At 35.4% G+C, this 16,185-nt stretch overlaps 1 protein-coding gene across 3 annotated transcripts in view; it reads right to left on the bottom strand.

Annotated features, from left to right (window-relative positions):
- The window catches only part of LOC122839361 (receptor tyrosine-protein kinase erbB-4-like), a 265,949-nt gene that overhangs the window by 71,034 nt on the left and 178,730 nt on the right, over window positions 1-16,185 (bottom strand). For all 3 annotated transcript variants that reach the window (XM_044130859.1, XM_044130861.1, XM_044130860.1), the window contains 7 exons: window positions 11,832-11,963; window positions 9,230-9,295; window positions 4,567-4,685; window positions 3,891-4,032; window positions 1,542-1,655; window positions 1,001-1,127; window positions 126-199 (listed from right to left, as the gene is read on the bottom strand). In XM_044130859.1, the coding sequence (XP_043986794.1) occupies window positions 126-199; window positions 1,001-1,127; window positions 1,542-1,655; window positions 3,891-4,032; window positions 4,567-4,685; window positions 9,230-9,295; window positions 11,832-11,963 (774 nt within the window). The remainder of the gene's footprint in view (window positions 1-125; window positions 200-1,000; window positions 1,128-1,541; window positions 1,656-3,890; window positions 4,033-4,566; window positions 4,686-9,229; window positions 9,296-11,831; window positions 11,964-16,185) is intronic.

Consider the following 16,185-nt stretch of genomic DNA (forward strand, 5'->3'; position numbering starts at 1 on the left):
ACACATACACACCAACCCAGCTGAACTGCATACATCCTAAAAATGCCATAAATGGTAAAGCTAAATGAATAACATGAGAGTGATGAAGTGGGCATATCATTATGCAGAGATGAACATGTACTAACCTGTGATTTCCCGAACAGTCCGGAACACGTTGAGTTTTTCTGGATCTAAAGGTCCAATGTTGTGATAGACATCCCTATGAGAGACAATTATATATTAAAATGTAAAAAAATGACAGAATAGAAAAAGACAAAACAATGAAGAAATTACTACCTTCATTTATTGCGATACAAAAATGACACACATGAATGCAAAGACGCTTGTGTTTTGCATTCTTTGTTCATGTATGTAATTTTATGCTTCTAACGTGTTCAAAATAAAATAAATTGTTTATTTAAAATTGTGTTCACAACCAGATTTTGACAACCATAAAGAAGGTGGATTGTTTGCACAGTCAGATTTTAAATATTTAGAGCAAAGTCGGATAAAAAAAGAGAAAAAAGGTAAAGTACTTTTGAAGTCCTCTGCACTTCCATTGACACTGCAGTAAAACTTGGTGGCAAACCCAGTTGGGTGAAAATAATATGGAGAGTGAAAATAGAAATATTTGTTTCTTTTCCTTTACGCGTAGATTGTTTGTTGTTTTATACACCCTAATGATATTTCTTACCATTAGTTAGAAGCCAGCACGACAGGTTTCTCAGTTCATCTGATTAATTGTTAACAGTTTAATAAAAGAGTTAGTGACTATGTTAGACTTATTACATTTTTTTAGACATTGGCAGTTCGATGCTTGTCGACAAACAACTGATGTGTAATTGTTTCCACATAATGTTCACTGTGTTGGTAGAAGTGATGTGGGTGGGTTGGAGTGGGATCATTTTCTCAATTTTCTACAACCACCATCACCATTTTAAAGATGAACATCAGTACCAAATAGTGCATCTGAGACTTTTAACGACTCTAAATATTGTTTTAATAGGCTGAATCACCTCACCCTTTAATCCCAGTAATAAGAAACACCAGGTTGCCATTGATTTTGGTGCAGTTGACAAAATTGTCAATGTTGCTTGAGTCCACTGTCTGAGCTGTCTGGAGGCTGGCTGTGCCTATTCCATCACATGCTGCACAACACAGAGAGAAGAAACAAGTTTCATTCAATTGATTATTTTATTATTTATGTACACATACAACAATAATATAGTTTTATAGTTTGTTAATAATGTGAATTTTGAAACCAAGTTCCAACAAAGTTCCTATGTAGAAACAAAAATATGAAAAAATACAGGCTACATGGACTAGGAATTGTAAGAAACATGTCATTGGATTATTTGAAATGCTAAATAACCATCAGTGATTGAAAAAAAATCATATTCAACTATTAATAAACAATTGAAATGTACATTTCCTTTGCCTTAATAATGTTCCTTTGAAATGTGTTTGTTTTTAAGTTGAGAAATTGCTAAATAAATAGAGACATGACAAATACTTATGTCTGTCTGAAATTATTACAACTTTGGCCATTTCTTTTATTTTACCTTTTGGGCAGATATCCGTGCAAGGGATGCACATCTTAATGCGGTTCTCCTCCACCTCCATCTTGTTACTAGGGCATGCTCTTACACAGGAACTGTGGTCCACCACAAAGTTATCTAGGAAAAAAAACAAGTCACTTTAAATGTCAAATACAAATGGCTGCTGTTTGTCACAAAAGAACACATGGTAAAATAAGTGGTAGAGGAGTCTAGGTAATCACACTGCAGAAAAGTCACTTTGGTTTAACTTTTTTTCCAGGAATGAAAAACTGAACTATCAGGAATGTGGAAAAAAATGTCAAAAGACAGCTGTTAAAATTTTATTATTTTTTATCAAAACAATTAAGGTGAATCCCTTTTAAAAAAGCATGAGAGGCTGAGCAAATAAATACAAGATATTTTATCGACTAATACCTCAAGTTTTGTTGAAGCTCACAGAACAAATACTGATAAAAGTATTTAATACCACCATATTGTTTCTTAAAACAAGGTTTTAAGGACTTCTGATCTGAATACTCTTCATTTTGGAGTACATTTTTGAAAGAAAGCATTGAAGTAAATTTTTATTTTCACACCCAAAAGACATGAGCTTCTCTCATCTGGCACTGGGTTGTGGTTAGCAAGCAACATTAACAGCAACAACAACAATAACAATTCAAGTTCAACATTTCTTTATAGATCCCATATGTAAATTAAACAAAATTGATAATCTTGTTTTTATTATATATAAGACAATAAAATGTAATAACCAGCCATGTTTTAATGGCTCTAAATATTTTTACAATTAGGTATAATATGCATTTTTATTTGTGCCAAAACACTTTCTACGTTTGCACTAAGTCACATTCCAGACCTGCTGGTTGGCCTTTTCACTCATGCTGAGCACTTGGGCTCAGTAACTGGACAATGTCTACCAGGGCTGCATATGCTGGTGTACATAATGAAAACCCTACAAGCCGATGTCATAATGATACAAATTAAAAAGAATTATTACCATTAATGTATTTTTCAACATCATTTACAACAATTTCAGAACAAGACAGCTTCTTAGTTAAGAATAAGACACTTTTTATATACGTAGTTTCCAAAAGGACATTGATTAGTATAAGTACCATTTTGATTGCAAAAACCACACAGAGTGATCATAAAAGCATAATTTTTCCAGTGATAATATGTTGTCTGCATTTGTACTCAACCCCTTGCTACACCCCCAGCCAACTGTTATCATCCTTCAATAACAGCTGATGGCCTTTGTAAAATACCACAAACTTAAGCACACTGGATGTAAACCCTCTTTAAATAGTACATTTAATTAAGTTCTTACCTGAAGTAATGACGTAGACTGTAGTTTGTTATAACACATGGAGATGCTTTAATCAAATCCATTCTACACATTCTTGCTATTGCTGTTTGGCTAAAAGGTGAACCTAAATTTCAGCCATAGATTTTTTGCACCTTCTAACAAGTTTTGTTGTCCTGTATTGAGTTACATTCATCTTCCGATCAATTCTGCCCAGTTTCTCTGGCCTCAGCATGGTGCTGCCGGCACCACTAGTTTTCTTTCTTACAGTGATACGAGCCAGAACATAATTTCACCAGACCACCTTCTTCCAAATATTTTCCGTTTCCCTTCATGGTTTTATGGTAAGCTTTAAATATGACTTCTTTTGCCTCTTGTTAGATCATGGCTATCATCTTGAAACTATTTTATGGAGGCCAGAATTGTGAAGTGCATAATTAATAGTTATCTTGTAAACAGTCTTTTCTTTGAGATACAGGTCTCTCCAGCTTTGATGGAGACCCACTACTCTGAAGAATGCTTTCTCTTCACACCTATCATGGTAGGGTGGAAAGATTTGTTGTGGTAAACTTGGAGTCCTTTAGTTCACTTAATGTTTGTAGTTACCCAAGTTTATCTCTGTCCAGTATGGTGTTTTTCTTTCTTTTTGTAATGTTCTTTGTTCACCAGTGTTCTCTATCAAACTTTTAATTCTTTCACAAAACAGCTGAATTTAAATTGAAAGTAAAGAACACACAGGTGGACTCTAATTAATTGATTAGGGAGACTTTGGTTGCACAAAATTTTACTTTGGGGTACTAGAGGGGTGGGGGATACAAATACAAGTCACATATTAGGATGTTTATTTGCAAAATATATTTTATAAAAATATATTATTTTTCGCACTGTTTCAAATTTACATACTACTTTGTTTTGGTCTACCAGATCAACTCCCAATTAATACATTGAGGTTATTGATTGAAGTATCACAAATTGGGAAAAATTTCAGTTGAATGAATAAGTCTGCAAGGCACAGCAGACAACCATTTGTATACTCAGATGGGGGAACTTACGAGGACACTTCTTGACACAGAAGGCTCCATAGGTGTACTTTGCCCTCGGGTTGTGTTCGAGTTGGAACGTGGTGGGATTGTAGACAAATGGCTGAGGGCACTGTGTAACACACGCTCCACTGTCATTGAAGTTTGTGCAGGCCTGTAAAGATAAAGACTTAGCTACCTCACCTAAACATTATTTAATTTACATTTCATTGAAAAAAAGACACAAATCTTCATGGTTTTGCACTAATATGGTAGTGCTGCAGCACACTGCATGAAATAGGATTTAAAACTGGTTACAGGATTGTTGCAGCATGTGAATAAATACGTGGTAGTGTGGTTAAGCATAAAGGTATTTCAGAAATCTCAAATTTATATTGACTACACCACAGAAGGAATACCAGTTTCCTTCTGTTGCAAGGAGAATAAGAGTGAATGGTTTATTAGTGAACTCCATACAAGATTTAACTTTGAAAAATGGTAAAATAAATGTATTCCTATGTATTTACCGTACAAGTGATAAAAACTGCATGCTAAAAAACTTTAAGGAAGATTTTTGTTTTTGAGGTTAATGCTGAAAACATGCAATGTGGTGAATTATTTGGTTTACTGTTTATCAACTAATCGTTTATCCCCAGTACTCGGAATGATTGAAAGTGATTGGTTTTGATAAATGTAATACTCGACTTACAAAACAGTCTGTGTCCTTTGGGCCAAAGCAGCCACCTGCACACTCACGATGGCAGCAGTCACTTACATAGGGACCAAAGCAGCGACCGTCGCACTGTTCAGCACACACCGTCTTAGTTACTGTGAACCACAAAAGTAGGAAAGAATTAAAAGACATACTCTAGGATTTAGACCACAACCTGTTGTAAACACCATCCTTTCTGTACAAGTATGTGTTAAATGACAATGTCAGATATGTATAATTTGTTCTTTGAAAACTCCAGCCAGTAGTAAAAGTAGCTTAACATACTGATTTCTCTTTTCTGACATTCATATACACAAAACAAAGCCATTCAGCCATTGGTAAAAACTTTATTTACACTGAAAAACAAAGGTGAATTGACAACCATATTTGAACAGGTGCTAGATACACTACTCAAATGAATGGCACATTGCTCAAGTCTTCTTGCTGCTATCGCTGGCAAAAGTTTATAAGGATTAGTGTTTTTGTGTTTGCATCTGTGATTCTTTTTCTTAGCACGCTATATTCTGTCATGTTCAACCATATTTTCCTCTCCCTGTAAGCACACCTGTGGGTCTATCGCTGAATGTGACAGAGATGTAGTGATTGCCATATAACAAGGTGCATTGCTGTCTCAATGCCTGTCCCTTTCCTCATGTGCCTTTTGCAATCATATGGGCTACCGTATGGCTGCGTTCCTCTCTTACAAGCAGCCATATGTCAATGCACATTGAACATGCTGCAGACGAAGATAAGTAGTAACGGGCGCAACTTAAATTAGAGTTTTTGGACTCGTGAGAGATCAGGGGGAAAAAAACAGAATAAAGTGAGAAAAAATACACAAGAAAAGTTCCTGCAATGAGTGGGTAAACTTGGATAATAAAAATTGTATACTTTTTTCTGCATAGTTAAATATGTTACCTCATTACATGTAATATTTTATCTGCATGGAATTATTTTAATCAAGAATTTGAAAACTTATAAAAAACAAAATTATTTTTATAATTTAGTATTTAACATCTTTTTGATTTTCTCTGATCAATATTGGGTTAAAAACTGTACATACTAACTCAAACATATGTGTACACCCCCCAATATTTAACTAAAAGTCTCTTAGCACCTCAAATAACCACACACCTCTGGGAAAATTCCTGCTAGATATCTGAGCATTCTTCTAGCAAAAAAAGGGAAAATGTATTTAACTAATCAGCTTTCTGGCAGGGGCCCACCTTTTAAGGATACAAATTTTAATTCAGATTTCAGACTTCCAAGAAGCTCAACATTGGCATGACTATTGCAAAATCTGGTTTAATGTGTTTAATCCTGCAACAACCAGTTATGCCCAAATTTCAATCATGTAAGCTGCTGATTTTAGTTTTCAGTTGCAGAATATGGATGTCATGTTCTTTAGGTTTTATTTTTTTTATTCTTCAACATTATTCCTCTACAAAATTAAATATTACATGTAACAGTTATATATCAATGTAGAAAATCAGCAACACAAAACTAGAAGGTATAATTCTCCGCATTTTTGAATGCAGGCTCATGATGTTTTGTTGGATGCTCCATTTCTCTTTCACCGTTACTCTGACGAGATACTATCAAGGTGATGGATACCCCCACCGGAAAAGTCACCAAAACGAAAAATGTGACCAAGAGCACACACTTCACCCCATACCGAACGTACCATCAGCGTCATTCTATTAACGGAGCCTCGACTAAAATGAAATGGCCTGCTTTATTTAAAAACACTCCGTCAAACAAATGACCTTGCCAGAGAGAGGAAAGAGAAAGAGAGCAAGAGTAAAAGTAAGAGATGCAATGTTGTTTATCAATTTGGTTTTAAAACTTCCACTTGAAGAAAAAGAAAAAAAAAAAGAAAAGCGAAATAGTGCCTGGTGACAACAAATACCGAAAGAATCCATCTCATGAAATATGCCTGCGAGCTTCCATTTGAACAGACTGTGGACAGCAGCATCAGTCACAGGAGCCAGTACCTTTCAGCTGCTATTTGCATGAGCAAAATTTTCCTTGCTTTTTTTCCCCCCACTTCTGCAGTAAAACACACACAAAAAAAAAACTTATTTTGTCAGAAACAGAAATGTTCCAAAGATAAAAGGTGTAAGTTAACCACATTTTGTAGTTAACACTGTCTTCTTGTATTAAAATATTCTGTTAAATTTTTTATTTTTAATTAAAGCTTAATGTCCTTCTACTGAATGAGCATGCAATATAGATCAAATACTGTTGGTAATACTTCAACTGTCCTTGAAGTAAAGGGCTTAAAGCAGGGGTGTCAAAGTCAAATGGACGGAGGGCCAAATAAAAAATCTAGCTACAAGCCGAGAATGTTCATTGAAATTTTTTTAAATGACGCATATAGTCTAGTGAACCTAATTGAACCTACTGAAAACCTAACAAATATATTCCAATATGATCAGATAAATAAAGCAATATTTTCTTATGGCTCTGTCAGTAATCTTTAATTTTCAACAGACACAACTGAAATATTTTTAAAATATAATTGGACTGAAATACAATAAAATAAAGTGCAAAAATCTATCTAAATTTGCAGTACCGTAATTCCGCCACACGTAGCGCTAAGTGGAAAAATTCCAACGGTTTCTGAAAGGGGAGACGTTGCACTTTCCAGCAAGTATCGGGTTAATCGGTAACGCAGCTGCAGCTGCAGAGAGTGTATTTAATCCAATAGACGGGCAATAACTTGGTGGATATTGAAAGTACCTGTTGTTATGGATACATGGGTAAGTACATCATCTCACAGAACATTTAAAGAACTACTTACAGTTCAAATAAGGAAGATATTTTTTTCAGGACGGGTGCCTTGCTGCAATAAATCAAGATCATCCCAGGGGCCGTAAAAAATCTTCTCGCGGGCCGGATGTGGCCCGCGGGCCTTGACTCTGACATATGTGTCTTAAAGTATTTGGCTAGTAGTTACCTCATACTTGCAATCAACCTGATTGTCTTTCAGTTACACAGAAAACTACCAATTTTTTTGGCTCATTTTGTCCAATAGAGCTTAAAAAACGATTAATAAATAATTAATACTATTTAATTGGAATATAGTTTGATCTGAACTCTAAAAACAACTATGTGTGTATTGTTTTAATTAAACGTCTTAAAAGGAATAGGTAGTAAGTTTGCATGTTACTTTCTACAATTCAAAAACATGCATACAAGTTTACCATTTGATTGGAATTGCCCTGAAATCGGTGTTTGTTTACATGTTTGCTTTTGTTTCAGCTCCTCTAAGAATCCATCCAGTGTATTTATTTGACAATTTCCTGGATCAAGATATAACATTTCTTCAATGAAGATATGATCTTAAAACCACCAGGAAGTGCCAGCATGGACAGAGTTTTGTCTGGCTCTGTGAATGAGAGTTTTACAGCAATTCCCCTCCCCCACCTATTACGAGAAACATACATTTGGGATACCTGGAAATATTTCCATATACAAAAATAGTCATTGTTTGGAAAATATGTGCTACCAGTTACTCATACTGTTTTAACCTGCATCTGCAAATGCTCAGTGCACACTAGGCATAGTGGGGCAATAAAGGGGCAGAATGCAGGCTAGCATGCATACATAGTTATATAGTTTGACTAAAGAATCAGCTACTATCAGCTTGTTAGACCCAAAGTATAACTATGAAAAGTAGAAAGGTGTTTTAATTTGAAAAGCAAAATGTAAATTTACCAAGCGCTTATTAAATATCAGCTATGAACTTGTCCAAGGTGAACCAGCCTCTCCTTGCCCCGTGACTAATGTAAGGATAATGACATTGTTTTCTAGGTCAATTTAAATGTTGATGTTTTTCAAAGAAGCCAAAATGAAAGTAATTTTTATAATTCAACAATCTCAAAGTTAATTTATAATATCTAATTGAACATAAAACATGTAAAGATTTTGTAGAAAGCAATGAAAGAAGATTGGATAATGCCATGCACAGAAGGTAAAGCTGCAGACAGGAGGTAAACTGTGATAATACCTAACCACCCACAGAAAGACAGAACTAGAGCTTATCTGGACCTAGTCAGTGACGTTCTGTCAACCTTACGTAGTGAAATAGTTTATTCCTAACTATCGTAATGAGATCAGAGCTGCTGAACAAACTCCTGTCAGGATATAAAAGCATAAATGAAGATGTCAGAGAACAGAGTGATTGGAAAAAGGAGACTTTTTTTCTAAGAAACGTCTTTTAATTTCCACTAGAATTACTTGCAAACTTAAAGAGGAGAAAGTGAATAATCTGACTTGTCAAAATTGGGTACCTCTGCTCGGTTCCTGTTTAGTTGATCAAATTTTTATGCAATTTGAAAAAAAATGCTTTTAGTGAAAACTTAGCTTAGTCTGGTGGAGCCAGCAACATATGTATTTGGACATGTGAGAATAAACTTAAGGAATCCTTTCTTTTATGATCAGTAGTATTCTTGTTTTTGCAGCACTGAGTAATTGGGGTACACCAAATGTCAATTTTGTTTTTGTCCTTGACAAATACATAAATTAATTATTTAAATGAAAGCAAGATTGTTTTCTTTTGTTAGACTTTCAGCTTTGAGGCACTACTGGTCTTTATTAGCTCCTTAACATAAAAGTGAGCTAAAGCTATATCTGTCTTTTACCATCCTGAACTTACAGCTTTGACAATGGTCCTCCTTGGGGCCCCAGCAGCGCCCAGTACAGGAACGATGACACTTCTGACCTGCAAGAAAGAAGAAAAAGAAAAAAAAATCATCAAAAGCAAAACATTAGCTACACTTTTAGAAACTATAATCTGGAGTCTGTGAACTGTGACTACAATTACAACTGGCTGTGTTTTTTATTTCAACTTGAGTGTGTGAGTGTTTTATGAATAAAAGTTTTAATTAGCTGAACTCTTCTTTTTTTTTTTCTTCAAGATCTTGCTTTGGTTTAAAGACATTTTCAGCATTCTGGGTGTGTGTGATAATTTTGTTAAATTAAAATTTGTAATAGTGCACTGCTTACAAGAAATGAACAGCTACAATGAATTGTGATAACTTAAATGTACAATTATAGGACATTCTCACATTTGCAAATTACTTTTTTAGGCATTCCTGACTATTAAAACACTATTTACCAATTTATGCCTGCTGTTTTTAAAAGTACTTTATGTAATTGTAGCATTTGGTTATTTTGTAAAAATAGGTGTATTTAGTACACAGCAATAAATTAGCCCAATAAAGCAGCAGCAAACAGAGTGAGATTAAATAAATGGACAAGCAATCAATCAATCAGTCAATCAATCAGGCTTACTTGTGTAGCACAGACGCAAGGCAGTTCAAAGTGCTTCACATTATAAAAATACAATTATAAGAAGTCATATAAACAACATACAGTCAACAGCACTGAAATGTATCCTCAGTGCTGCAACTGGATTTCTCAGTTTTTAAGGACTTAATTGACTTTCAAGTAATTGACTAACTGTGGGAGCTGAACCTGAATGAGTACTAGTGTTGCCCTTTGTCCATCAGCCTCTTCAGATGAGAGCTATTAGCATTTGATGGACTGCAGTGCCCACCCTGTGCCCACTGTGTGCCTCTCCATCCTCTACTTTCTACTCTTTGAGGTTTTCTGCAACATTTTCATTTCTTTCATTGGAAGTTTACCTATCTTTGATTCAATCAGTTCCCCTCTGTATCTCTGTGTCTTCTCCCCAGCCTCAGTTTTAGTGTCTGTTTTATTCAATGTTTCAGGGAAAGGTTGTCAGCCCATATGATCAATCCTGGAATTTTGAATCAAGTTCTTCTCTCATAAAGAAACCAAAAGACAACAAAATATTGTCTCAGATAGGATAAACATTATAACAACATAAAGCTTTTGTGCCCTCAAAGAATAACATGAAGATAATGTTCTCAATGGTGGATTAGAAGTCTGGAGACCCTTGATCTTTTGGATGGGGTAGATGACTTACATGGGAGTCGGGGTCGTTCCGAGGCTAACAGGACGGCAGGGAGGAGGGGGATTGAGCAGAATATCAATGCCATGAGTAGTTAATATGCATTGGAAGTCTCCAGCAAGTGTTGTGAAAAGAAATCCAAGGACTTGTGCCTACTGTCTTTGTATTTTGTTTCAAAAATGGTAATGCATTTTATTTTATGATTTGACAAGAAGATTTAAATGTCAAACAGTGGGAGCACTGCATTAATAAAACCGAAAGAAGTGTATTAAGAGGCTCAATGAGCAAAATAAATGGGGCAGAGGAGGTGACTTAATTTATTCTTACTGACAATCACATCAGGCATCAACTGCCCCCCCTTTTCCCTGACAGACTAAATATTGTTTTTGGGTTGTTTTTTTCCCCTTTATTTTGATATATCCTATTAAAACTCAAAGTGTTCATTAACATGTCTTACAGCAGGTTATAGTGGGGCACAAAAGGGAATTGAATACGTGGAGATTATTACTTATAATAGCAAGCACAATAAAACAATGAAGTCAAGGATGGATGCTTCCACGGCAAGTCCAAAAAGGACTTTGGAATTGAAAATGTTTATTTGTCAATACATAATTATTGATTCAAATGTGACAAATCGTGATTGGCTAATTGCAGACTCTGCAGTTAACTTAATAAAAAATATTGAGACTCACCACTAATTAGTTTTTTCTCATAACAGTCATGCACTATTTCATGTTGGGCTATAACAACAAACATTAAAAAGTGAGATTGTTTGGTCTGAGCACAGAAATCACTGAAAAAACTGATCTCTGCAAAGTTTGTTAAGCTCTAAAGCAGGAAGTTAGACATATGTTCAGCACTTCAGAAGTCTGAAGTACTTAGAAATTGTGTTAATGCCAGCAGCACAACATGTGTTCACTCGCCAACTAAAGTCTTTGTGCTCCAACTTATATTGTGAGGTAGCTAGCTCTTGCAAACAATGAGAAATCTCAAGAAAAACTAAGACACATCTAGTTCTCTGTATGGATATTTTAACAATCAATCATGCAACCAACAGTATTATTGAAGCACAATGTAAAATCAATGCAATAGCCTATTAAACCCAAGCAGCGGAGTGTAATGATTAACCTGTGGTTATGCTATGCATCCTACAGTGTAAATCAATATAGCTGTGTTTATATGGGATAAGAGTGTCTCGGCCAGGGGGGTTAGGGGAGGGACACCCTTTAATCTTATGAATCCTTGAACAGAGCAGAAAATACAAGGTAAATTTTAGTTGAATCACTCTTCTATTAGATGGCCTGCCTTTATAGTTACTTACACATAACACTGCTGTTAGTGGGTACCACTATAGGATGGATCCTTGGATACTTGACAATGTCCTGCCAGTGGATTGTGTCTGCATGGCAGAGGAACTTGTTTTGGTCAACATACACACCTCCTTTGAGAATCTCTGTGGACAAAAGAAAGACAACACAGTCAGTTGTGACTTTCTGGATTCTCAACGTTTGCCTGCAATGTGTTCAAAATACAGCTTTTATTTTGCTCAACTGCAGAAATCTTTCCACAAACAACTCAATATAATTACCCAGTTTCAACACAAGCACTATTAATGATATTTCCTTTACTTTTACTGTAGTGCAAAAGAGATCAAGCTTTATGGGAGTACACTTTATTGTATCCGATTTAACCGGAATTACCCTATTTTACACTTGACCAGCCCTGTCAGGTCATGAAGTCAGAGGAAGCACAAAATGTGCAAGCAGCTTCAAGAAAGGAAAGGAAAGTTTTAAAGATATTTTTTGAAAGGCTATGCTTTTTAAGCATAGTGAAACCTTCATAAATAACAAAAAGTTGAATATATAACAGAAATGCTGTGCTTTATTCCTTTGGAGAATCCATTTTAGTGATGGAAGAATCTTCATACAGAATGACAGTCTAAATAATCAAAGTTGGATGGGATCTACCAACTTTACATACAGAGAGAGTGGCACAGTTATGACAGTGAGATAGCTTATAAGCACAAATATAAAATGTTAGACACTTTACAATGCTAACTTTTTGGTAATTTTGTTTTGAAACAGTTTTAAAGCTTAGCTGGGTAACACAACAAAGTGTCTGCTTTTATTCTATTCCTAATATATATAAGAACAAACCACAGCAGAAAAGCTGCTTGAAGTACGGTAAACAAAACAGAAAAAACAAGATTTAAGAATCTAACAAACACCAGTAAAGTAAATCATTTAATATTGAGGTGGACACAGTTTTTCATTATTTTAAATTATACGGACATCTAAGACTGTCACTTGCGATTTCGTAACAATCATCCTGTAGTATGTAGTGTGTTACGGTAGATAGTTATGGCCCTTTTTCACCTGTGGAGGTTCCAGCTTTTTTATGGGTTTTGCTGGGTGAAGGTTGGGTCAGTTCTGTACTGGAATCTACAGAGTAAAAGCAGGAATCTTTACCCGAGTTGTTTTTTTACCAAATTATGTTTGACTGGTATGGCAGTGTGACACTGTGGCGCTGTTGGCAATAATTTAGAAAAAAAAAAATAAGCAAAATCGTGAGGCGAGTATATTTGGCCTTCCACAAAAAGGAGCACAGCGGGAAAGACCTGAACACAACTTTTGAAGGACCTACATTTGTACCCTCAATCTTTCTCTCCAGAAGACTTTGAGCCAAAGGATCTAACAGGTGCTCATTTTCCTTGCAAGCTAAAACCAAATACTGTTCCGACAGTTTTTTTATTCACAATATGCCTAAACCCTGCAGCCGGTCAGCAAGGGAAAGACACTGGGAGAAACATCAGACAGGCAATGCTAGAAGCTCTTTTAAATGATAATGGAGCTATTCTTACTTCTGTTCATACTGAATGTGAAACCAAGAACACAACATCAGACCTAAGACTGGACATTAAACGGGTGTTACCAGACCAGATACCGCTGCTTACAGAATTACTTACCAGATCACACGGTCAGACAGAATCTTCCATCACTAAAATGCAAAGCTACGTGTCATTCATTGCTTCATTCACAAAGCTGAAGGTGGCAGCAGCAGCACAAACACCAGCTTCTTCAGCCAACTCTGTCTTCTTCCTCCATTTGGTCCACATCATCTTTGTTAATCTTTGAGAATTCCACATTCCTATCAATCCCAACACACTCCAGTTCAAATGAAAAAGGCTTAATGTTACTCACAGCTGTTTTGGCTGGATGGAGCTAGGGTAATGGGACCAAGAATGTCATTTACCCAGAATCTTTTGCAGTGTTAACAACATGGCAACATTCTTGTGACATTATTTTTATTTTTAAAAACCACATACAGTAATATTACTGTATTGTTTTTACATTTAAAACAAATATTTCTCAATTAAAGCTTGTAAAATTTACACATTATTCAAGTAGTGATGCTCATATACCTATGATCTGCACTTTTTTATCAAACCAAGGTTTATTCCTTGGTCACACATGCATAAATATACACAGACATTCATGAATATAGATGGTGGTGTAGATTATTTTGTGCTTGAGTCTACAACTGCATAATCCTAATTTTTATTTGAGCTAGATAGAGCAGAAAAGAGAAAGAAAACAAATGAAGATGGCAGAAAGCAGCACAGAGACAGACGATGAAAAAGAAACACAAAGTAAAGCCTAAAACCAGATTTGCATTATTTACAGAGCTTGTGTGTTCTCCATCTCCATACAAACAGCTTACTGACACGGGGCTAAAACCAATGAGACCCATAATCTTGCATAAGGCGTCCTGCCAGCACCACACAGTACCGACCAGATACACTCACAAAATCTTGATTAAATTATGCTTCTTGGGAGGGGTGGTGCTGGTCCAGTTCCACAGGTTTCCATCTCCTGACTTTAGTTCTTCATCTTCATCCCACTACATGTGCAGTGGGGTTAGAGAAAGAAATAAATTCTCACCATAGGAGGGACATCACTCATTTGTGAGGATTCCATGTCACCAAAATTTAATTGTCTTCACAATAGGATACAGCTGGCAAAGAAGGGTGATGGACAAGCCAAAAAACAAACAAAAAACTAAACAAACAAAGCCAAGAAGTTATGTCAAAACTACCAGGAGGGTCTCTCAATCTTATCTTGCATCAAGCATTCACTGTACACCATCCAATAATTATGAGAATTCTGGTTGGTTGCTTGATAAAATGGCCAAAATACAATAAATGTTGCTGTAAACATGTCAATGGCACAAGTGGTCATATGTCATGAGTAAAACAAGTATCTCCATTTAAAGTTAGAATTAGATGTTTACATACACCAAACAAAAGAATTCTAAGTTTTTCTCACTGTCTTCAGACTACACTTCTCTGATGTCAGTTAGAATTACCAAAAGTATTTCTATTTTCAAAATGCCCCAACAACAAGAGAGAGAATACAATAAAGATTTATCCATTAATTTTTACAAAATCAGAAGTTTACATCCATTTCCTCAGTATTTGGTAGCATTGTCTTTGAACTGCATGACTTGGCTCAAATATTTTGAGCCAAAATAGCGAACTAGCAAACTGTTTCTCACAACAGTTTGCTAGATTATTTAAGTTGACGACAGGTGGGCTAGTTTATCAGTTTGAACTAATATGGACTACTTTTACATTTTTAGATAGCAAGATATGATTTATGTAGAAGTACACTGATTAAAGAACCTCTTCTTCCACTACCATCATTGAGGGGGGGGGAAAAGGATTCACTTGACTTTGAACTCTAAGGTATACCCAATTTCTCTGGAATGTCATTGTGCTCTCTAGAGAAGCTCCACTGGCTGAGGAAGGCACATATGATACATAAATGTAATTCCAGAATGTTTCCCTAGTTCCTGTGAGACTGGGGGAAAAAAAGCATGAAACATGCCACAATTTCATCAAAGCCCCTGGCGTCAGAATTTTGCACAAAGTGCCGTATGATAAGTTCGCAGAACCACAGTCATGCCTCTAAGAGGCATGACCAAAAGTTGGAAATATTATTCTTGAAGCTCTATAAGTATACAAAACCCACAGATAAAAATGTGGTATTTATATCTATAGAAATGACACACAATTTGAAATCTCCATCTCTCATTTTTCCCTTTATTGTTTTGGTTTTTTTATAGATTTTTAACAACTATATTTTGCATGCAACAAATATTCTAATTTGCTGGTTTTATGAAACAAATTAGTTTTGTGTTTGTTCTACAGAGAAATGCCACCAACCTAGGAAAAACATCCGGTTTGGTATAAGATACACTACTTTCTAAAAATAATATATATAATAATGTAATAGTGTGTTTAGATAATCAGGCAACAAAAAGTACTGTGAATCATCTCTTCCTGACACTTTGAAAGCCAACACAAAAAGCAACTTCAATTTTTTTCACTAGGCCTGCATTATCAGAAGTTGATTGAAAGCAGAAACAAACTCATTTGTGAATGACAAAGCTATAACAAAGGATTAGTTGCCAAAAAACTAATGGCAACTGGTGGTAAAATAAAGATTTGAACATCCAAGTAGCAAAACACAATTACAGACATTTGTGCAGAAAAAGAGAAACAAGAAACGGCTCACAAAATAAATCATATGTCCAACAGTATTTGAATGACATTGTTCCCTTATAACTTGATCATTATTATTTATAACAATTGTGCACTCACTCTTATATCAAGA

The sequence above is a fragment of the Gambusia affinis genome, linkage group LG11 (genome assembly GCF_019740435.1).
Source record: "Gambusia affinis linkage group LG11, SWU_Gaff_1.0, whole genome shotgun sequence".
NCBI lineage: Eukaryota > Metazoa > Chordata > Actinopteri > Cyprinodontiformes > Poeciliidae > Gambusia > Gambusia affinis.